The sequence below is a fragment of the Jaculus jaculus genome, chromosome 8, assembly GCF_020740685.1.
Source record: "Jaculus jaculus isolate mJacJac1 chromosome 8, mJacJac1.mat.Y.cur, whole genome shotgun sequence".
Taxonomy (NCBI): Eukaryota; Metazoa; Chordata; class Mammalia; order Rodentia; family Dipodidae; genus Jaculus; species Jaculus jaculus.
The window spans coordinates 111972925-111995756 of record NC_059109.1 but is presented as its reverse complement, the minus strand read 5'-3'; the positions used below and the strand labels follow the sequence as shown (position 1 = coordinate 111995756).

General features: G+C 52.2%; 1 protein-coding gene across 1 annotated transcript in view; it reads right to left on the bottom strand.

Annotated features, from left to right (window-relative positions):
• Window positions 1-15324, bottom strand: part of Bpifb4 (BPI fold containing family B member 4) — a 29794-nt gene extending 14470 nt beyond the window's left edge. The window contains exons 1-10 of the mRNA XM_004668089.2: window positions 15225-15324; window positions 14368-14430; window positions 13506-14025; window positions 12548-12652; window positions 11845-11988; window positions 9086-9149; window positions 8642-8702; window positions 6990-7081; window positions 5215-5418; window positions 1057-1110 (exon numbers count right to left, since the gene is read on the bottom strand). Coding sequence (XP_004668146.2) covers window positions 1057-1110; window positions 5215-5418; window positions 6990-7081; window positions 8642-8702; window positions 9086-9149; window positions 11845-11988; window positions 12548-12652; window positions 13506-14025; window positions 14368-14430; window positions 15225-15324 — 1407 coding nt within the window. The remainder of the gene's footprint in view (window positions 1-1056; window positions 1111-5214; window positions 5419-6989; window positions 7082-8641; window positions 8703-9085; window positions 9150-11844; window positions 11989-12547; window positions 12653-13505; window positions 14026-14367; window positions 14431-15224) is intronic.
• Window positions 15325-22832: the final 7508 nt, after the last annotated feature.

The window sequence follows — 22832 nt, the reverse complement described above, 5'->3', positions numbered from 1 at the left end:
AAGCCAGGAACCAGCGCTGAGAACAGAGAAGTCTTTGTTCCACCTGCATGTGGCTACTAACTGAGCATGCATGTTTTCTCTTATAGGAAAAATAATCCATTTGTATTTATTAGCAACAATAATGGCTGTTAACATTTATGAAATGCCTGCTCTGAGCCTGGGTTCCAGGCTCCAGGTGAACAGTCATCCTGCAGGGTGGTCAATGTCCTCAGTTGGTTTTTTTTTTTTTTTTGGTTTTGTTTTTTTGTTCCAGATAGAAAACTAAGGCTCAGGGCTGGAGAGATGACTTAGTGGTTGAGGTATTTGTCTGCAAAGCCAAAAGACCTCAGTTTGACTCCCTAGGATCCATGTAAGCCAGATGCACAAGGGGGCACATGTGTCTGGAGTTTTGTTTGCAGTGGCTAAAGGCCTCTCTCTCTGTGTCTCTCTCCCTTTCTCTGTCTCTCCCACTCTCTCAAATAAATAAATTGATTAATTAAAAATTAAAAAAAAAAAAAAGAAAGCTGAGCCTCAGAGAGATGAGGTCATTTGCCCCTAGGAGTATGTCTGGGATATGCTGGGACATGCCCATCGTTAGCAAACACTCAGCTCATCCCCTCTGAGCTTCCCCATGCCCCTGTGCCCCTCACACCTTGTTGGAAACCCTCTACCCTCCTAGACAACCTGGACCCCTGGGATGGGGTGCCTTTTATGACAAATCAAACTAGAGTTCAGAAGGTTGAGTCCCAAGATCACACAGTGAAGGAATGGCCAGCACTGGCCAGGATCTGCATAGATTGTTCATGGCCAGACTTCAGAATCTATCCACCTTGACCGTCTGTGTTCCCCCCACAAGGGCCTGACCTCCATGCCTCTGCGCTTGAACTCCAGCTTAGAACCGTGCCCACATAGTGAAGCAAGGCCATTGCTTTCTGGGCAGGTGTCACTGCCCGCAGTCTCTGGCCTTACGTTCTCGTTTAGCCAAAAGGGGGGCACAAAGAACTACACACTGACACTAGGATAGCCCATTTCGGAAACAGGCTGAGGACAAGGGCACCGCCAGCCTCAACTACGTACCTTTGGAATCAGGGCACCCAGCGTGGATGTGGTGAGTGGAGGCAGCTCTTCAAACTGTGGAACAGAGACAAGGTTCAGGGTTGGAGAAATGGCATCTAGAGTTTGTTTGCAGTGGCTGGAGGCCCTGGCATGCCCATTCTCTCTTCTCTCTCTTCTCTCAAATAAATAATAATAAAAAAGAAGCGTTATGTGGATCTCAAGGTGACAGGGACATAACACAGTGGTTAGACTTCTGTGTACCCCCAAGCAGCAGATCCCTTGATGTGCCCCACTGCCAGTGGTGGGCACTATGTAATTCACACAGCAGTTCTGAGGCTAAGCTCAGCCTCACCACAGATATGACTTGAAGCATGGTAGGTAAGTCCCTCATTCTTCTCTAACAGGATGATTTTTTTTTTTTGCATGTGTTTGGTGTATGTGAGTATGTTCATATGTGGGTATGTTCATATGTGTGTGGGTTCACATGTGTGTGCAGGTGTGCATGCTAGTATGGAGGCCAGAGGTTAACATAGAGTACCTTATTTGATTGTTTTCCACCGTTCTTTTTTATTTTTTGAGGTAGGGCCTCACTCTAGCCCAGGCTGACCTGAAATTCACTATGTAGTCTCAGGGTGGGATTAAGCTCACTGAGATCCTCCCACCTCTGCCTCCCGAGTGCTGGGATTAAAGGCATGTGTCACCATGCCTGGCTCCACCTTACTTTTTGAGACCAGGTCTCTCATTGAACCTGGAGCCTTCTAATTTGGCTTCACAAGCTATCCAGAAAGCCCTGGGGATTCTTCTATCTCGGCATCCCCAGTGCTGGGATTACAGATGCATGCCACCAAACCCGTGATATGTGCATGTGGAGGTCCTGAGCTCAGGTCCTTGTGCTTGTGGGAGAGCTCTTTTCCCTCTGAGCCATCTCCCCAGTCTTCAAATGGAAATCTTTATGAAAGCAAGGTGAGCTTGGTCAGGTCTGTGTGTATAAGCCAGCATCCGCTGACTCCTGTGCCTCCCGCCCTTTACCCCTTAATGCCTCCTCCAAGTCCACTGTCTAAGACCTCAGGTACTAAAATATGGAAAGGCAGAAAGGATGGCCAAGGGCATGGTGCTGTAGAGGAAGCAAGGCCATTTCCCCCTGCATGGATGCACTGTTAGGGGGGGACCCTGGACATGACCTCCGTTTTCTCTCAATTACAAAGGGACACATAAGCCAGGTGTGGTGGCACATGCCTTTAATCCCAACACTTGGGAGGCAGAGGTAGGAGGATCACCATGAGTTCGAGGCCACCATGAGACTCCATAGTGAATTCCAGGTCAGCCTGAGCTAGAGTGAGACCCTGCCTTGAAAAAACAAAAGAAAAAAAGGTGGAGCACATGGACCGGAGAGATGGCTTAGTGGATAAGGTGCTTGCCTGCGAAGCCTAAGAACACGTGTTCAAATCTCCAGCTCCCATGTAAGCCAGACACACGGTGATGCAAGCACAATGTTGCACATGCGCACAAGGGGGCGCACGTGTCTAGAGCTTGTTCACAGTGGCTGAAAGGCCCTGGTACGCCCATTCTCTCTCTTTCTCTCTCTCCCTCTTTCTCTCTTTTCTCTCTGTCTCTTGCTCAAAAACATACAGCAATAAAAGATTTTAAAGGGACACATATGATGGCAAGAGTTCTGTCACTATTCAGATGTTTAGTCACTGGAACTACATGGGTGATTTCCTCTCAAGGGAATCAAAGATTTTAGTGAGGCGTGTAGTAACGTTTTGGGAGAATGCTTCGTTTTTGGAGAGGCCATGAGCAGGTAGGTGGAAGGATGGACGGCTGGGACAAGTGGAGGGATGGAGGGGTAGAAGGATGAGTGTGGTAGTGTGATGAATGGGTGGGCAGATGGACATATGGGTGGGTGGAAGGTGAGTGGGGTAGTGTGTAGATGTGTGAACGGAAAGATGGGTGAAGAATAAATGGAGGGGTGGGTAGGTGCGTGTGTCAGTAAGAAGGTAGCTGGATAGACATGACACAAATGTGATAAAACATGGACAGTGAACTTGCAAGGAGCATGCATGCCCAGGAATCATACTGCTTGGGAGAATGGCTCCTGAGAGCGCTTCCGGATCTTGTTGCTATTCTTATGCTGTTGTTGCTGTTGAGAGAGAGAGAGAAGCAGGGGGGTGATGGGCGAGCCAGGGCCTTCAGCCACTGTGAACTCCAGACATGTGGGCCCCTTGCGGTGCGTGTGTGACATCGCATGCTTGCGTCACTGTGTGTCTGGCTGTGTGGGGCATGGTGATTCAAACGTGTTCTTAGAGTTTGTAGGTAAGTGCCATAACTGCTAAGGCATTTCTCCAGTCCTCTTGTGCTTTTTGTAAAAAAAAAGAAAAATTATTTATTTGACAGAGAGAGACAAACAGACAGAGAGAATGGGTGCACCAGGGCCTCCAGTCATTGCAAACAAACTCCAGATGCATGTGCCACCTTGTGCATCTGGCTTTCATGGGTCCTGGGTAAATGAACCTGGATTCCTTTGGCTTTGCAGGCAGGAGCCTTAACCATTAAGCCATCCCTCTTGTGCATTTTTTTTTTAACTTTTGAGGCAAGCCCAACAGACTGGCCTTTTTATGCAAGAGAGGGGAGAGAGAGCAAGATAGAGAACTGGTGTGCCAGGACCTCCAGCCCCTGTAACTGAACTCCAGTTGTACCCCTGTGTGTGCATGCACAACATTGCATGCTTGCATCACTGTGTGTCTGGCTTACATGGGACCTGGAAAGCTGAATCTGGGTCCTTAGGCTTTGCAGGCAAGTGTCTTGACTGCTAAACCACCTCTCCAGCCCCTCTTACGCATTTTGAAAATTATTTTTATTTTTATTTATTTATTTGACAAAGAAAGAGGGAGATAGAGAGAGAATGGGCATGCCAGTGCCAGAGCCTCCAGCCACTGCGAATGAACTCCAGACCTGTGAGCCCCCTTGTGCATCTGGCTAATGTGGGTCCTGGGTAATCGAACCTGGGTCCTTTGGCTTAGCAGGCAAATGCCTTAACTGCTAAGCCATCCCTCCAGCCCCTCTTACGCTTTCTTTTTTCTTTTCTTTTCTTTTTTTTTTTTTTGGTTTTTCGAGGTAGGGTCTCACTCTGGCTCAGGCTGACCTGGAATTCACTATGTAGTCTCAGGGTGGCCTTGAACTCTCAGAGATCCTCCTACCTCTGCCTCCCAAGTGCTGGGATTAAAGGCGTGCGCCACCACGCCCGACTCTCTTATGCATTTTTTAAAAAACATTTATTTGGGAAAGAAAAAGAGAGAACACAAGTGTGAAAACACCAGTGCCTCCGGCCACTGCAAATAAACTCCAGATGCATGTGCCACTTTGTGTACATAGCTTCATGTGGATACTGCGGAATTGAACTTGAGCCACCAAGCTTTACAAGCAAGTGCCTTTAACCACCAAGTCATCTCTCCAGCTCTTTTTGAATTACTTATATAACAATGTGAACCAAGTCAAGGGTGAAAACATTTATATTGAGGTGCACGCTTGTGAGAGATCTGCCTTTCAAAAGGTCTAGAAAAGGGCTGGAGAGATAGCTCAGTGGCTAAGGTGCTTGCCTGTGAAGCCAAAGGACCCAGGTTCGATTCTCCTGGTCCCACGTAAGCCAGATGCACATGGTGACACATGTGTCTGGAGTTCATTTGCACTGGCAGAGCCCTGGTATGCCTATTCTCACTTTCTCTCCCCCCACCCCCCGTCTCTAACAAGTAAATAAAAATGAAAAAAAAAAAGGTCTAAGCTAGGCGTGGTGGCGCACACCTTTAATCCCAGCACTTGCGAGGCAGAGGTAGGAGGATCACCATAAGTTCGAGGCCACCCTAAGGCTAATTCGAACTCAGGTTAGCCTGAGCTAGAGTAAGAACTTACCTTGGAAAACCAACAAAAAAAAGGTCTAGAAAAAACACAGCTGAACAGAGAGTGACTTCCTCCCCCTGGGACCAGAAGCAGGTCACTGCTGCATCTATGAGGCACGTGTGAGGCTCTGAGCACTGGCTCTGGGCACCTGGGTGTCACTTGGAAGAATCAAGGATAGGGTGGCTGACACTTCTCCCTCTAAAGCAAACTGGCCCAGGCGTCAAGTCCGAGAAGGCTGTCAGAGGTGGTCGTTCACTTTCACCGGGTCTCCCCGGGTTAGCTCACCATGCCATCGGTGATGTCGATGTCCATGGCCCTCTGCTTCTGCAGCATGGTCAGCACGGAGCCCAGGAAGTTGGTTGAGATGGCCAGCTGGGAGTTGGTGTTCTCACCCATGGGGGGCAATTCTGGCATCTGTGGCCTATACGACACAGCTGGCCGCCCCAGGGGATAGTCGATGAGCTCTCCTCCTGCCTCCCCAACCAGAGTCTGCGCAAGAGAGAGAAGAGCTTCGGCAGGGAAGAGGAAGCTTTGGGCAGCCTTCCCCAGCGGCACCCTGCGGCCATGTGTGGCTCTCGGGGTGGCCATAACTCTCTCCCTCCGGTTGGGAGGGAAGGACACCCTATGCCTTGCTTTATGACCATTGATTATATTCCCTTTTTTTTCTTGAGGCAAGGCCTCACATAGCCCATGCTGGCCTGGAAGTCGCTCTGTGCCACCATGTCCAGTGTGTGAGGTGTCAGAGATGGAACCCAGGGCGCCGTGGGTGAGAGACAAACACCCTACCGACTGAGCTTCATCCCCGGTCACATGAGCACTTTTCCTTCCAGTTACACACACATACATGCACACACACACGGGCACGAAACACTCTGAGGCACGGATGGCCCCTGCCCCCCGCCCCAGTCTCGGCCCACCAGTGAGTGAGCACCCAGTGCCCGCACAGTCCACAGTGGCACATCTGTCTCCAAAGTCCTGTATTCTCCCCAGGACGGGCGATGCCCAAGAGCCTCTGCAGCGTCGTTGCCAACTACTCTGCCCCTCCCCTCCCTCTGCAGCTTAGCCACTGGGACCTTGTCAGTCCTCCTGCCTCCTTGTCACCACTCCCACCCAGGTAGCCTCCCTAAATCATGCCTTGTTGGCCAGATGTTTGCTCAAGAATCACCTCTTCCTCCTGGAAGCACCACCCCCCGTCCTTAACCTTGCTGGGTGTACCCTAGCCCCTACTTTTAAGTCTTTCGCAGTGACAGTCTATACATACTCGATTGAAGGATCCTTATGGCCTGTCCCTTACAATGGATAGAAAAGTCCCTCTAGACAGAGCTTTTGCTTTGCTCGTTACTGGGCCCCCACCACCTGGGCCAAGCCTGGTGCCCAGCGCACCACCAGCTCTCCTCTGCAGTGGGCGTTGCGTTCCTGTGCGCGCACGCATTAGACGCTGTCACACCTGCGTCCCGGTATTGAAGACGCAGTGGAGCCCCAGGTCTGTGTGGCCCGATAGAGGCCGGCCTGTGTGGGTTCCATGCCCCGTGGAGCAGGCCCGTGGGTGCTGCAGGAGGGGCTCACACCGGCTCCCAGGTCTGCTTGCGCACATCTCCTCTCGGACTTCAGTGTCAGAGAAGTCACCTTGCCAACTTGGCACTGGCCATGGTTGGAGTGTTTATATCATGGAGAGCACAAATCAGAACTTGAAAACAAGAAATCATGGGGAACTGATTGTTAGCTGCGTACCGGTACCCCAACTGCTCAGCTGTTCCTCCAGGAGACAGAGTCTCCACAGCAGCTGAATGCCTAGGTTAAGACCCGGGGCCCACAACCCCTAGCTGGATGTGTGACCTTGGGCAAATGGCGTCACCTCTCTGCGCCTACATTTCCTCGGTGCGCAAAGCTCCCTGAGTGGTTGCGGAGAGGGCACACTTGAGTGCATGGTCAAGCGCTGGTCCTGGCATCACCCTAGCAGATCTCCATCAAATCCACCAGGGCTCCTGGCTCCCACAGAAGCCTCTGGGTCTTGCCTACACCCTGCCTCTGGGAGGAGGGCTCCCCCGCCCATCACTCACGTTGAGATCCAGCTCCAGGAACTCCCCAGTCACCAGCGGAAGGCTGGAGAAGGTGTACTGCACGCTCCCCAGTATCCCCAGAGGCACCAGAGCTGCAGGCAAAGGGGGAAGGTCACTGTGAGGTCCCCTCCTCCAGCCTCCCTCCCGGTGCCTGAGGATGGCCAGGCGGGCCGTGAACCAAGGCCCTGGTGGGGGGAGGGGGGTCAAGAGAAGATATGCTGGGTTCAAACCCCAGCTCTGCCTCTTCCTTGCTGGGTGACTCAGGCCGAGTTCCTGTTTCTCCCTGGAGCTCAGCTCTGTCCTCTGCAAAGTGGGTTTTGTAAGGTTCAGGAGTGACCAAGACTACAGAGAGCACTCTGAGGCAAAAATGGAAGTTTTTTTTGTGGGGGGGACACGAACTGCCAAGACTGACTCTCAAGAGCAGAGCAGTCAGCTTGGGGTTACAGATAATGGGATTTTTTTTTTAATTTTTATTTATTTATTTGAGAGTGACAGACACAGAGAGAAAGACAGATAGAGGGAAAGAGAGAGAATGGGCACGCCAGGGCTTCCAGCCTCTGCAAACGAACTCCAGACGCGTGCGCCCCCTTGTGCATCTGGCTAACGTGGGACCTGGGGAACTGAGCCTCGAACCGGGGTCCTTAGGCTTCACAGTCAAGCGCTTAACCGTTAAACCATCTCTCCAGCCTAGATAATGGGCTTTATAGGCTCTTCAGTTGGGGAAAGGTGAGGTAGGGAAGGAATGTTTTCTGTTGGGGCAGTAAATCTCTGTTCTTTACATTAAACATAGGGTGAGACCAGAAGTGACCCAACCTGGTGAGAGATAAGGGGGCAGCATCATTAATGGCTGGGTGATTAATTGAGGAATATGGACGACCCACTTCCTTATCTCTGTCACCCTCCTGCCCTAACTCCATTTTGTCCTGACCTAACAGGTTTTACGTGAGCTCCTGGGCTCTTTGGTGGTGGCAGGGAAAAATCCCAATGTTGGTGAACTCCTTTAGCTGTGAAGAGGAGAGCATCGAGGAGATATTTCGGGGTCTGCAACGTGGTACTCAGTTGGAACCGCGTTTCCCAGCCTACCCGTAATAAACCAACCATCTCTGTGACTTCTTTCCCTCATCTCTGGCTACAAAGTGGGCGGGGAGGGAATTCTCTCTGGGAAAGACATCCTTGAACTGCCTGGCATCCTCCCAGAGACAGGGGTTCACTGTCAGAGAGGGCTGTCCTGTGGGGCAAGCACTGACCAACGTGGGATGTTGTCATTATGTGAAGGAAGTTTCTGGGGAGTGTTTACTTGGAAATCTGGCATTGCAGCCTGGGGACTTACTCTGTGATGGTACTGCCTCTGGCTGCTATCTGGTCCTTCCATTAATCAAAAACAGCCCCCTCATTTTAGAGATGAGGACGCGGGGTAACCTTTCCAAGACCGTAGCTTCCAGAGCGGAGCCAGGCTCTCACCCACCCGTGGCCCAGGCCAAGCCTCTCAGGCCAGAAGGAGGTTTTCCCCTCCAGCTTGCTGGGGCAGTTGGAGAAGGGAAAGGCCCCTCCATTGCACTGAGCCTTCCTCTCAGACACCCCCGAGACCCTGGGGGCTGGGTTCCCAAGCAGGTGTTAGTGGACAGTGGCCCACAGAGCAGAAGGATACTTACAGTCCACGAGACCCAGCTGATCGTTGACAAGGCCCAGCACAACATCCACGATGGGACAGAGCTGAGGGGGGGAAGCGTCGTGGGGTTCAGACAGGAGCCCGGAGGGACGCGCACCCTGGACGGCAGCCACAGCGACCGACCGTGGATGGCCCGGCTGCCCTGGGTGGGACCCTGCACTCGCCACAGCCCAGGGGAAGAGGGGGCTCTGTCATAACTCCCAGCTAGCTTCAGGACAGGCAAACGGATAGAAAGCAGCTGCCAGGAAGAGCCCCAGCTGGGTGCTGACCCAGAGCTGTGGGTGCTCAGGCTCTGCCTCCTGTCACTCTACTCATCTGTCCCTTCATGTCCCAACCTCCAAGGACATGCTGGACCTGACTCCCTCCATCCCTCTGAGTCACCTGCCTGTCCCTGGGGACACAGCCAGCCTCTCCCGCTCCACCTTACCAGATCAGGGAGGACGTTGGCCAGCACTCGGTTGACTAAGTTGTCCACGAGGTTGGGGAGCAGCCTGTGGACAGAAGGGTGGGGTAGGGCCCGGATCACAGGTCAGAGGGCCCAGGACTGTCAGCAATCAAGAGCCCCCGAGCCTGTGGAGACACTACCTGAGGGACTAAGCACTCCACCTTAAATCTTCCTGCTCGAGCCAGTGGCGAACTGCTTGTCCTCTCTCTCTCTCTCTCTCTCTCCTTTTCTTTCTTTCTTTCCTTTTTTCTTTCCTTCTTTCTTTCTTCCTTCTTCTCTCTCTCTCCCTCCCTTCCTTTTTCTCCTTCCCCTCCCTCCCTTCATCCTTCCCAGCCTCCCTTCCTCTCTCCGTTCATTTCTCCTTCCCTTCTTTTCCTCCTTCTTTCCATGAACCCAAGCTGTCAGAGCTGTCTGTTGGCTCGGGCAGGCTGGGACATTCCCATCCCTAGCTGCAGTCCTCCTTCCCAAGAAACATACAACATACATGACTTTAAGCTCACAGCATGATATCTAAAACATTCCGGGTGCTTAAAAAAAATACTTGTGTTTGGGACAGGAGAAATCTAGCTGAGAAAACTTGCCCTTATGGTCCGTACCAAAGAACTGGTGTGTGGAGCTGGAAAACCCGGAGAGCTGCACAGAGCAGAAAGCAAGGCCCAGGGACACAGGCTCTGCCGGCTCCCAGCCAATGTTCGCACCCAGTTAGTGAAGGAGGGAGATAAATACAACCCTCCTGACATATGTCCCTAGTGGACTCACTCCTTAAAACTGATCTTCTTCCCCCCAGCACAGCCTGGGACCCACCCCTCCCCCATGGGGGTGGGAGATGGGTGGCGGAAAGCCAGCCGGCTCCTCTTCAGTTTGCCACGCATGTCTGCCCCGTGTTAAATGGATCTGCTCCCCGGATCACTGTGTACGCACACACAGCTACAGGCATGATTGCCTGTGTGCATGCGTGTGCCTATGTGTTAAGAACAGTTGGCTATCAATTTGTGTACACTCAAGGGACAAACTCTTTTCCTCTTATGAGAAATGACCAGATCCATGTTATCAATTGAGCAAATAAATGGCCGTGGAATATTACATAGCTAGCAAAAGCTATTACACAGGGCACATCCAGTGTTTGGATACAGCACATTCTCCTAATTGAACACAAGACAAAAAGTAAAGTTCAACCGTGTTCTGAGCAGATGCCCTTCTGTATGAAGGGGTGGGGACAGGGGTCTTCTTGGTACAGAAAGAAAATGAGGGCTGGAGGGATGGCTTAGCAGTTAAGGCTCTTGCCTGCAAAGCCAAAGGACCCAGGTTTGATTCCCCAGGACCCACGTGAGCCAGGTGCACTGAGTGGTGCATGCATCTGGAGTTTATTTGCAGCATGGCTGGAGGCCCTGGTGTGCCCATTTTCTCTCTCTCTCAAATAAATAAATAAAAATTAAATATTTGTTTAAAAAACAAAGGAAATGAAGTAAGCGAAAGTAGAATTAAGAGGCTAGAGGGATGGCTTAGCAGTTAAACTGTTTGTCTGCAAAGCCAAAGGACCCAGGTTTAATTCTCTAGGACCCACGTTAGCCAGACACACAAGGGGGTGCACACATCTGGAGGCCCTGGTGCACCCATTTTCTCTCTCTCTTTCAAATAAAGAAAGGAAAGGAAAGAAAGGAGAATTAAGAGCTCCATTTTTCAGACCCCATTCACCCTGAAGAAGCAGAGACTTAGAAAAGTAGCAGAAAGTTTGGGGTTAGGGTGTACACTGAGATTTCTATTCCTGAAGTCTAGATAAGATAAGGCTCAGGTGCCAGGGTAAGTGATTGGCGAGACAGAACTGGAAGAACAAGGCCAGAGAGCCTAACGACAGTGGCTGGAGAGGTTGCTGCAAGGATGAAGGTCAAGGAAGGAAAGGAAAGGGTCTGACTATGCTGGGTGTGCCGAAACCGTAACATGGGGACAGCATCCTGACCCAGACATCGACAACACCAGAACCATCACCTGAAGACAGTATCCTGACCATACATCAACAACGACAAAACCATCAGCTGGAGAAAGCATCCTGAGCCAGACATTGACAACAGATCGTGGCCACTTTGTGGAGAAGATATAATAGAAAATTCTTGGGCCAGGCACTAGGGAGGCCAAAGTGGGAGATTAGCTGTGAGTTCAAGGCCAACCTGAGACTAAAGAGTGAATTCCAGGGCAGCCTGGGCTAGAGTGAGACCCTGCCTAAAAAAATTAAAAAATTTAAAAAACAATAAAAATCTCTCATCCCCCCACCTCCCAACCATGGGTACCCTGGACAGAACCAGGTGAGAAAGTGCCCTCTGATTTGGAGCAGCAGCCATGGACACACATACGTAAATCACTCACATGCCAGATTCTTCACTGACAGCTAGTTCCCAAGGATCCCATGGTTTCAGCAACCAAGGATCAGTTCCACAGATAAAGAATCTGAAGCTCAGAGAGGGCAACAGAGCTGTCCAAAGTCATGCAATGAGGCACGGTGGAGCTGAGATTTGAACCTGGGGCAGACTAAGCATGTGGATCTGGCCTTTCTAAGGCCTGTCGCAAGCTGTGCACTGATGGCAGCCCGTAACCCTGAACCCAAGGACCCAGCCCCTAACCTGCCATCAAGCAAGACCCACACCACAGCCAGAGCCATGGCGTGGAGGGCTCAGGGTGGGTATTGCTGCATGGAATCATCTTGTTTCCTGGGCAAGGCAGCTCCAGTACCCTGACCCCATGCTCACCCCCGCAGCAGCCTGACTTTGATGCCCCCCAGGAGGGTGTCGCAGCGCTCGATGACCAGGCGCGGGTAGCCTGTGCGGTCCATGGTCAGGCGGACTTTGGCCGTGATGTTCACCTCCACTGAGATGTCCAGGAAGCCAATGAGGCTGGAGGAAAGCAAGGGACCAGGGAAGGCTGTGAGCCACACTGGCTACCAGGGGCACCTCGGGTTTTAGCACCGTCTCTTCCTTCCATTGGTGAGGCCCCTTGCTCATGTGTAGGGGGCCCAAACCAGGAGGCATTTGTGACAAATGCCCGTCAGCCAGTGAAAGTATTAAGGCTGAGAACAGAGTTCAGTATAAACTCTGGTTTCCGTGGGCAACCACCAGTGGGCAGGATGTCACTCTGCGGGGATGACCTGATGCCAAGGCCCAACCTCTGAAGCCCACTGTGGCCACAGTTAACAAACAGGGCATGACCTTAGTGCCCTGGGCAGGCGAACACAGAAAGGCTCAGTGGTGTTAGGAGACTGGCCCAAGGAATGGAGCCAAGTAGGCCCCCCCCGCATCCAACCCTCCAGATCCTAAATGCCACCCCTTGTTGACAGGGACCACATGCGGACTTGCATTCTGAATGCTGGGTCTCCCTGACCCCTCATGATGGATAGATGACTAGTCATAGAGAGGAGAGGTGGCTTACCCAAGCCCTCCCGTCAGGGACACAAACCTTTTCCCATTAATGGCCACGCGCGTGTACAAGCTCAGGTAGACACCCACGCCAGGCAGGAGCCGCACAGACACCCGGGGCAGGGTCAGCTCCATGATGCGCAGCCTGCACGGATGGGGAATGATAAGCAGACTGCCTTCTGTCACCCCAAGGGCCCTCCCTTGGGTCCCCCTCTTCCGCTCCTCACACCCTGTCCTTCCTGTCTCAGAGAGGCTGGTGTGAAAAGAGGGTTCGAGGTTTGGGGCAGAAGACGTCCACCCAGCATCCCATCACTCAATGGCATGCTTTGAACATTGACTTCTGGGTTTCTCCCCATGCCGCGGATGCTCCCTCCCACCGGGGTACACACGCCCCTCCTGCACGCTTCCCATTTTAGCCAAGGCCCCGGCATAGGGATCCACTCATCCTGGCCCCTCTCTGTGCGTATTCTCATGGCTGTCAGGGGCTGGCCTGCTTCTCTCCCCAGCAGCCTTCAAGCTCACTGGGAGGAGTGGTGTATGTGTTTTTCCCCAGGCCAACACTGTCCCTTACATAGTAGGAGCTCTGCATGTTTGTTGAGTTAAATGACTGAGAAAAAGGGCCCTGAGCATGGCTGAAATCATAATACTTATAAGTAGTAAGTATAATATATTTTGTTATCATGTAATAACATGGAGTTCTGATATATAATGTGCAGTGTGCGTGTTACAGAATTCAAAATCTTTTCACTTTTTTTCCTCAGTTGAGTTTCTCTGGCCATTCTACAGACAAGGATACAGAGAGTAGAGAGGTAAGAATGGGTCAACGTCTCTCTCACACACAGACCCAAGTGTAAAATCTAAATAGGAAAGATATGAGAAAGGAGACAGGTCTCGGCCTTTGACCCCTGCCACGTGAACCCCCCAACCCATGCAGTTGGAGCCTGTCAACATGCCCAGTCCCAAAGACATCCCTGACGGAACCCAGGGCTGCTTCTTACCCAGTGATGCCTTGCACGGTGCTCAGGATGCCGCCTTCGCCCAGTATCCCCAGGACGCCGCCTCCTCCCAGAAGTCCTCCGTCTCCGAGGAGACCGCCTCCTCCCAGCAGACCTCCTTGGCCTGACAGGATGCCATCAGCCGCCAGCATGCCCCCTGTGCCTAGCAGGCCCCCAGGGCCCAGCGCCCCCGAGGCCACGCCAGCGGGGATCTCCCCAGGCCGAAGCTCTCTCCGCAGATCCCGTCGGAACCTGCCCGCCGAGGGGCCAGCGGCAGACCTGAACCGCCCGGAGCCCCGGAGGCTGCCGTAGGCGTGTTCAGCCTGGCGGTAGTCCGCGTGGCTCCTGATGCTCCCATCAGACTCCACGATCTCCCCGTAGCGGTACTTGCCCCCCAACTGAGCAGAGTTGTCGTTGGCCTCGATGTGACCATATCTGTAATTGCCACCAAGCTGTCTGCCATTGGTGTAGACTGGGGGAGGCTCTCTGACATGGAAGTCATTGTAGGGAACGCCACCAACACCTCGGGGGAATTCAGCTCGTCTGTAGTCATCATATCGGTGTCGACCGCCACCTAAAAGACCACCACCTAGCAGCCCCCCACCACCGTGGCTTCCTCCACCCAGCAGACCTCCTCCATTGCCTCCTAAAAGCCCCCCAGCACTGCTATCTCCACCACCAAGAAGCCCCCCACCACTGCTGCCGCTGCCCCCCAGTAAGCCTCCACCCAACAGGTCACCGCCACCCCCTCCACTCCCACCACCAAGCAAGCCCCCTAGGAGACCTCCTCCCCCACCACCTCCACTTCCACCTCCACCAAGCAGCCCGCCCAGGAGGGGTCCACCACCATCACCGCGGGCTTTACCCAAGGGCACCTCCCTCAGGGCTGAGCTGAAGGCATCGCTCTTCCTGATTGTGCCCGTGATGGCTGTGGAGAGACATGGGCATCGATGAGCCAGGGGCTCCCTTTCCAGCCTGCCTCCAGGTACCCCCTCATAGTATCACCCCAGTCTTGCCCTCACAGGGAAAAGTGACAGATGAACCAAAGGGCCCATCCTGATGTGTTTTTATCTATTTTCCCGTTAAACTAGGTTTCCACATCATTCAGCCCAAACTTGGAGAGTTCTCTGTCAAGTAGCGGCTCCTATTTGATGAATGAGGTCAGAGTGCTAAAGAGGTACTTGGAGACTATTCAGGTAGGAAATCATGTTATTTTCATTCTCACTGTGATAGGGTCCTCCTTTGTCAGAGACAGAATGAGGACCTGGGCATCAGAGATAGGAAGAATGATAGTGTCCACGCTGGAGCTGCGGTGCCCTAGGGGTCATCCCATTCAGTCCTCATACCAGTCCTCAGAGATGGTGACAGCCCCGCCCACTCTTCACATGAGGAAACCCGAGGCTCCGAGAACCCGGGCCATGAGTATAAGGCCCTATAATCAGGATTTGAATTCCGGGAAGGCTGACCCCAAGGCCTAATTCCTCAATCTCTTCTGTCTGCTGCCTTAGGAAAATGAGCACACAGTACCCAGCATGATGCCTGACACACCACAGGTGCCCAAGGAAATGGTCAGGAAAGAAAAAGAGCTAAGGCCCAAAGAGAAGAGGTCACCCATCCACTAGCTGTGGAAGCTGCTAGCATGGGGAGGGCCCCTGGGTCCTGGAAAGTTGACATCCCTGTCCTCTACATGCCACCCACAACCCTCCCTGGGACCGGACTCACCGTTGCTTAGCACATCTTTAGTAACCCTGAGGACCGTGTTTGTCGTTTCACCACAAACAGCTGCCACAGACAGAGCCACGACACACCATACAGTCCACATGTTGAAATCCCCCTTCCTGTTGAGAAGACAGTCCCTTGATGTCCCTAGCTTACTGTGGCTTCCTCCCATGTATCCATCACCCAAACAGCAAGCAAAACATGTATCCATCCATCCATCCATCCATCCATCCATCCATCCATCCATCATCTTCTCATTGATCAATCCATTCACAAACCCATCCTCCCACCTCTGGATGAGCTGTGTGGTTCTGATCGGGGCTCTGGGTCATAACTATCTACCTTACGATCCTCAGAGAAGATCGTGACCTTCTTGTACCTCTGCTTTGTAACTACAAATGTGACATCTAACTCCGACACCACTCCTGTGATACTCAGTAAGGGACAGCCATTGCGATTGCTTTAGGACTTGACTTCAAACCCTCAAGGTGTGAGTAGGGAATGTTGCGGTGGGGGGGAGGGTTATGAGTCTGCACTGGGCTGAGCTGGCTAGCCTCCAGGGAGTCTTGGGCACCTCCATGCCCTTGCCCATGTCACCCACTCCATCTTCCCAGGCTACTCGTTTATTTGCCTCAGGACATCGGCACAGGACGTTGCCTCCCATCTGAACAAAGTAGAAATGGTTGGCTTCAGCCCCTCCGCTTATGCATTCTCTTTTCTTTACCTTGTTTCCACTTTTCTCTTTGCACATGTGTGTATGTGTGTGTGTGTGCACTCATGAGGAGATACGTGTGCATGCAAGTACACTTGTGTCCAGGTAAGAGCTCAGAGGTCAACCTTGAGCATCCTTTTCAATTACTCTCCACACTATTTTTGTGAAACAGAATCTTGTCCTGAACATGGAGCTCACTGATTTTTCTAGATTAGCTGGCCAGCAAGCTCTAGGTATTCTCCTGTCTCCTCCCTGCGCTCCACCCCCTTGCTGGAATTACAGGCATGCACCACGGCCCATGGTTTTTACGTGGGTCCTGAGGAACCCAAACTCAGGTCCTCATGTTTGCGCAGCAAGCATTGTACCCATAAAATCACCTCTCTCTCTCTCTTTGTTTTTTCAAGGTAGGGTCTCTCTATAGCCCAGGCTGACCTGGAAATCACTACATTGCCTCAGGGTGGTCTCGAACTCATGGCAATCCTCCTACCTCTGGCCTCCCAAGCGCTGGGATTAAAGGTGTGCACCACCACGCCCAGCTTCCCCCACTCTCTTGAATTTAACAAAATCTTCAAGCACCCCCTTGCTGTCTGCTCCCAGAAGTTTTGGAAGCACCCCTTTATACTAGTGGGTGAAGAACTAACATATCCAAATTGTCTTTATTCTGGCTTCCTCGTCTGATGGCAACCCCAGGTCTAGAGGCTTCTGTGTCCAAAGACCCCTTCAGCTCAAACAATGGAGGGATGTTCGGCATCAGTAAGGAGCTGGGGTCCCAGATGGTCCACACATCTGAGAAAACCAAGTGCAGCTCTCTCATGCATACATCACTGTCCGGTTGGGCCCATTTGCTGATGCTCTTGAGTTTCTGACAGCTGGCAGCCCCCCGCCCCATCTCTCTTCCTCCTTGCATGTCTCCAGTGTGGGCTCCCTGTTCCTTGCCAGGACACAGCCTCCCCTGCCCACCTGGCTCTGGGGAGGGAAGGTTTCCTCCTTACCCCCAGTGGGTGGTGCAGCTTGGTCCTGAGAGGTCCGCTTGCCAGGCCCTCTGCTTTGGGCTGACTCTGACCACAGAGCAGCCTTATAAAGCAGCCTCAGTGCGAGCCAGGACCTAGACGGGGAAGTGCCCATGTAATTATGACACTGGAATCTTGAGACCGGAATTCAGATTTTCTCTACAAATTGATCATTGAGCCCCAAAACCACAAGAGTCTGTGGTTTTGTGGCTAATTCCGAGAAGTGTGCTCAGGCCTGGACGGTGTCATATGAGCTGGGGTTTATTGCCCCAATCTGAGTACGTTACTAGAGATCTCAGATGGGGCCCCAGGTGGACACAGGTGGTCTAGGGAGCCAGATCGGCTCTGCTCCACATCACGTGACCCAGGTTCATTCTGCGACCTTGGGCCAGCTAAGCCCGTGCTTCCATCTGGTTTGGAGACTTAGGGAAATAGGTATGTCTCCAACTCCTCATATGTCAAGCCGGTCACAGGGGGGCTTTTAGACCTGCAGAAGGTTTCCTCCACTGGGTCCAGTCTTATCTGCTATTGGATCCTGTGACATTTGCTTCACTGTGTTTTTGTTTTTTAATCTGTCCACCTTTGATTGGTACGTATTTCAAAGTTAAGGGGCAGGCATCAGGATACTGACCACGGTCCACTTCTAGACACACGTGATCATGTTTCTTTTCTTTTCATGTAAATTTCTAGTGAAAAACTCAACCCCTTAACAATTTCACGCAGCCATGTAGTCCACACCCCTATCACAGTATAGACCATCACCCAGAGTTCCTTTCTCTCCTGGAGGCATCCATCGCCTCCTTCTAGCCCTGTCTGTGGACAGACACCTCCAGGACGCTTCCATTGGCATCCGAGGCCTTCCACACTCCCATCCCCATCTCTTCCTCACCACCCTCGGCCTCCCTGCCCCTCGACCTTTGCATATGTGACCCCTGCTGTCTAGAATGCCTTTCTCGGGCTGGAGAGATGGCTTAGCAATTAAGATGTTTGCCTGAAAAGCCAAAGGACCCAGGTTCAATTCCCCAGTATCTATGCAATGCCAGATGCACAAGGTGTGTGCATGCATCTGGAGTTCATTTGCAGTGGCTAGAGGCTGTGGCACGTGCCCATTCTCTCTCTCCCTCTCTCTCTCTCTCTGAAAGAAATATAAATAAATAAATAAATAAATAAAATTACAGTGTAATTTCTCCATACTCTGTCCATCCTTCTCTCACAATCCCTGCTGTCTTTCTAGACCCCAGTGATCCCTGGATCCCATCTGAGGTGTCACTTCTCTAGGAAAGCCAAGAGGGTGCCCTGTTCCTAGACCAACACAAGTATTGTTGCCAGTGTAGCACAGGATGAACGAATCTCCCTCCACTGGACTGAGGGCTCCATCAGCCCTCTTGCTTCCCACACCAGACCCTGCTCAGATCACACTCCAGGTCTAATAAGCACTGCCAGCTCCCTCTGAACCAACCCTGAGAGTCAGAGGTGTTCTCTCTCCCACCAAGGTCAACCCCACACGGGGCTATGCTCCTTGACCCTCTCTAACAACCGAGGAGCTCTGAAGGCAGCCAGTCAGCACTGACATTTGTCCCCCAAACTTTGCTCATGGCATCTGTACCCCTGGGCTCGCACTTCTTTGGGACTCAGTTTCCCCATATGCAGTTAGTACATTAGTAAACAGCTGAGAGCACAGTTTGGAGTTAACTGCTGGGCATGAGGGTTTTTCCCTCCTGTCCTTTGCCTCCTAGGATACAAGATGAGGAGCAGAATAGTCCTGCCCTATGAAGCTGAGAACAGGACTTGGCACACTGCAGGGTTCAGGTCACAGCATTCTTAGCCTCCTCCCGGTCCTTGCCGCTCAGGAGGCCATGAGGGGTGGGAAGGAGTCCCTAGTAGGAGGATGACTGTCTTCTATAGGGACCAGAAAGGCTCTGGGAGCAGGGTCAGCCTGAACCCCCTCTTTGCAGGTCTCAGTCTAGCTCCACACAGTGGACAGAATGCCTTTTCCTGGCTGGGTGTGGGTAGGAAACATCTAGAACATATCTGAAGCCTCAGTAAACTGTAGCCCCTCTTGGGTCACGCAGTGTGAGCATCCATCTTATGTAGAGTAGGTTCTGGCCGATCTGCTGGGTGTGACAACTCCAGCAGGTGCTTTTCCTTTCCTGAGCCTCAATCCCCAAGTCTACAATATGGGGAGATTAGGAATGATATGCATAGATAATGGCAGAGTCACCAGACCCCTGGGCATCCTTTGTTGAAAATCAGTGCGGCCATAAATGCCTGTAAGGCAATTATGCCACTCTCAAAATTGAAATAAAATGCAGAGAGGCCAACTGTGCCTCTCCACACCCAAAGATTCAGAGGCCAATATGCCCAGCTGATGGCCAATGTGAGGGTGGCTGCTGTTGGCACCTCTGGCTCTCTGCCCGCCCTTGGTTCTGAGCCAGCCAGGCCCCGTTGGCCCTGAGGCCAGCCCGTCCTCTGGGGCCACCCTGGCAATCCTGGAAGGATTAATGCAGCCTGGCGCCAGGGAGATCACCTGAGCTTAGCATCCAAAGGGCCCTTTGTCTAGATCGCAGCAATGAAATGGGCATGGCGGAAGGACATCCAGAGTCCCTGAGAGGCCACTTCATCTTGAAGGTGATTCAGCCACGTGGGTGTGTGTGAGAGAATGTAGGCAAGAGAGAGCTGGGTCACACAAAGGGTGCTAGGAAACAGCCCCAGCTCCACCAAGGACCCTTCCCCTGAGCTCTGCTCCCCTTGTCAATGGTCAGTTCATCACTGCTGCCCATGGGGGGGGGCATGCTTTTAAACCTTGCTCTACCCCCTACCCTAAGAATAGATGCTAGAACCTCGGCTCGGGAGTTATGGGGAAATGGGTTTAAATCCCAACTTTTCCATTATCTGTGTGGCCTTGGCTTATCACTTAAAGTCTCTGTGCCTCAGTTTCCTTCACAGTTCTTCGACAGCAGGGCTAATTCAAGAAGCTGACAGTGTAAGGCACCCAGAGCACACAGAACTATGGTGCTGAATGAGTGGGTGACAAGCGTCAGAGAGAGGCCCTGGCTTTGGAAGTAGAGTCGGAAGGATTGGGCTTGAGTCACACACTTCCTGCTTCTGCCATCGTAGGAGCTATGTGACCCTGTTTCTCAGGGCCTCAGTTTCTTAACATGTTGGTATTTCCATTGCTGTGACACAATGCCTGAGCAAAACAACTTACTGGAGGAAATGCTGCTTTGGCTCATGGTCTTGGAGATGGGTGTCTATGTCAGCCAGCTCCAGCCAGGACATCATGACCGAAGGGCAAGTTCATCTCATGTCAGTGCAATAGAAGGGACCTAGGACACAACAGGCCCTCCAAAGGCATCCCCATGATGGACTTCCTCCTTCCAGGCCCACCTTCTGTAGCCTGTCCAGCTATAACCCCGTCAATGGACAGACCAGCAGATGAAGCCTACACCCTCATGGCCCAATCACCCCTCAACAGCACCCCCAGCTGGCAACCAAGCTTTGGGCCTATGGGGACATTTCACATTCAAATCATAAAAGGGGGCTGGAGGGATGGCTTAGCCATTAAGGCTTTTGCCTGCAAAGCCGAAGGAGCCAGGTTCAATTCCCCAGGACCCACGTTAGCCAGATGCACAAGGGGGCGCAACTGTCTGGAGTTTGTTTGCAGTGGCTGGAGGCCCTGACATGCCCATTCTCTCCCTCCCTCTCTCTTTCTCTCTGCCAAATAAATAAATATTTCAAAAAATCATAATAGGAAAGGAACTGTTGGGTATGGTGGAATGGAGTGTCCTGTGGGAGGGGAAGTAGCTAATGAGTGCTTAGTACGTTCATGCTCCCGACATTACCACACAGGAACAGAACTCACTGTGACACTATCAGCTCTGTCCCCAAATTTGAGGAGCTCTAGATCAGCTGTGACAATAAGGTCAGGGTAGAGATCATCCAGCATGGTGAATACAGCCCTGGATCTGCCTATCGTGTGCCACAGGATGCCCTGTGGGTGGGGGGTACCTCAAGGAGAAACTACAGGAAGAGGTAGAGGCGTGAAGGCCTGGCTCTTGCCACCTCTCATTCACATGCCCCAGGCTCTCCCCTCTGCGCATGACAAGGGTTGACTGGCTTAGCCCTCCAATGACCATGATGTTGGCATGCCACCAGCAAGCACCTGCTATGGCCTGAAGGTGTCTCCTGTGCGAGGGGGCAGGAGATGGGGCCCAGTGGGAGGTGTTTGGCGTGCAGGGCTCCAGCCTCACAGATGGACGGACGAGTGCCCCTGTGGCAGAGGAGAGTCGTTTATGCCAGTGTGAGCTCCTGAAGGAAGGAAAAGGTGGTGTTTGTGTTCTCTCTCCCTCCCTCCTTCTCTCTCTCTCTCTCTTTCTCACCAGCCCTCCCTCTCTTCACCTCTTTGCCATTCTGCCTGCCACCATGGATAGCAACAAGAATCCCAGCAGATGTGAGGCCCTCAATCTTGGACTTTCCAGCTTCCGAACTGTGAGCCCGCAAATTCCTGTGCATTGTAAATGAGCCCGTCTCAAGGGTCTGCGACAGAGCTGAAGGCTGACAACTGGGCCCTCTACAGGCCACAGCAGGACTGCGTGGACATCCAGCGGGATCCTGAACGACATCCAGTTGCCACTGAAGACCCCCCACTGAGGGAGGGCGGCCAGGCACAGTGAGATGGGGGGGGGGGAGGGTTCGGGGGAAGAGACTGGCAGAGTCCAGGGAAGGATGCTGCCGAGGGATGATGTGCTGTGGGTGGAGGACGGAGCAAGTACAGGCTAGAGTGGCTTGGGATGATGCCACAGGGCCACCAGCATGGGAGCGGGGCCCTTCTTATGGCTAACCACACCCTGCCCCATTACTGTATGATCCTTGGGAGATCAAGTGACCTGCCTGGGACATGCCAGGAGCCAGCAGCTGGGGTGGCCCTGGACACAAGTGCTCATGCAAGCCCCTCATTTCTCCACATGGGAAGACATGTTCATCCACATTGCAATGATGTGGGGGGAGGGGAAGTCGGGAAAGAGAGGGAAGAGAAGGAGAGAGGAAAAGGAGGAGGGAGAATGGAAAGGGAGGAGGAAGGAGGAAATGAAATGGAAAAGAAGAGAGAGAATGTGATAGAAGGGAGATAAGAGAATGGAAGAATTAATAGAACTTCAAGTGGGCTCCAACCCTCCTCTGCCTGCCTTTGGCCCCAAATGCTCTAAGCCGGTTGCCAAGACTTAGCTTCTTTTCTCTCAGGCCTACCATAGGTGACGCTCTCTCCAAGAAGCCCATCTTGAGCAGCAGAGTGGAGCTCAATACCTAAAAGCAAGACGCCCCCTAGTCTCTAATTCCACCTTTTCAAAAACTTTATTGATTTGTAGGCTGGAGAGATGGCTCAGAGGTTAAAGGCACTCACTTGCAAAGCCTGATGGCCTAGGTTCAATTCCCCAGTGCCCATGTAAAAGCCAGATGCACAAAGTGGTGCATGTGTCTGGAGTTTGTCTATTTACCACCCATATAAAGCCAGGTGGGTGCCCTGGTGCACCCATGCTCACTCTCAAAAAATAATAATAATAATAATACTTTTATTAGCTGGGCATGGTGGTATATGCCTTTAATCCCAGTACTTGGGATGCAGAAGTAGGAGGATTGTTGTGAGTTCAAAGCTAGCCCAGGACTGCAGAGTGAGTTCTATGTCAGCCTGGGCTACAGTGAGACCCTATTTAAAAAAATAAAAACCTTTTTATTGGGGGGGGTGTATGTGTATGCGTGTGTGTATGCGTGTGTGTGTGTGTATGTGTGTGTGTGTGTGTGTACACATGTCCCCAAGGTCTCCTGCCGCTACAAACAAACGCTCATTTGTCCTTACGTGGCTGGTTAGGGAATCAACCCTGGAGAGCAGCCTTT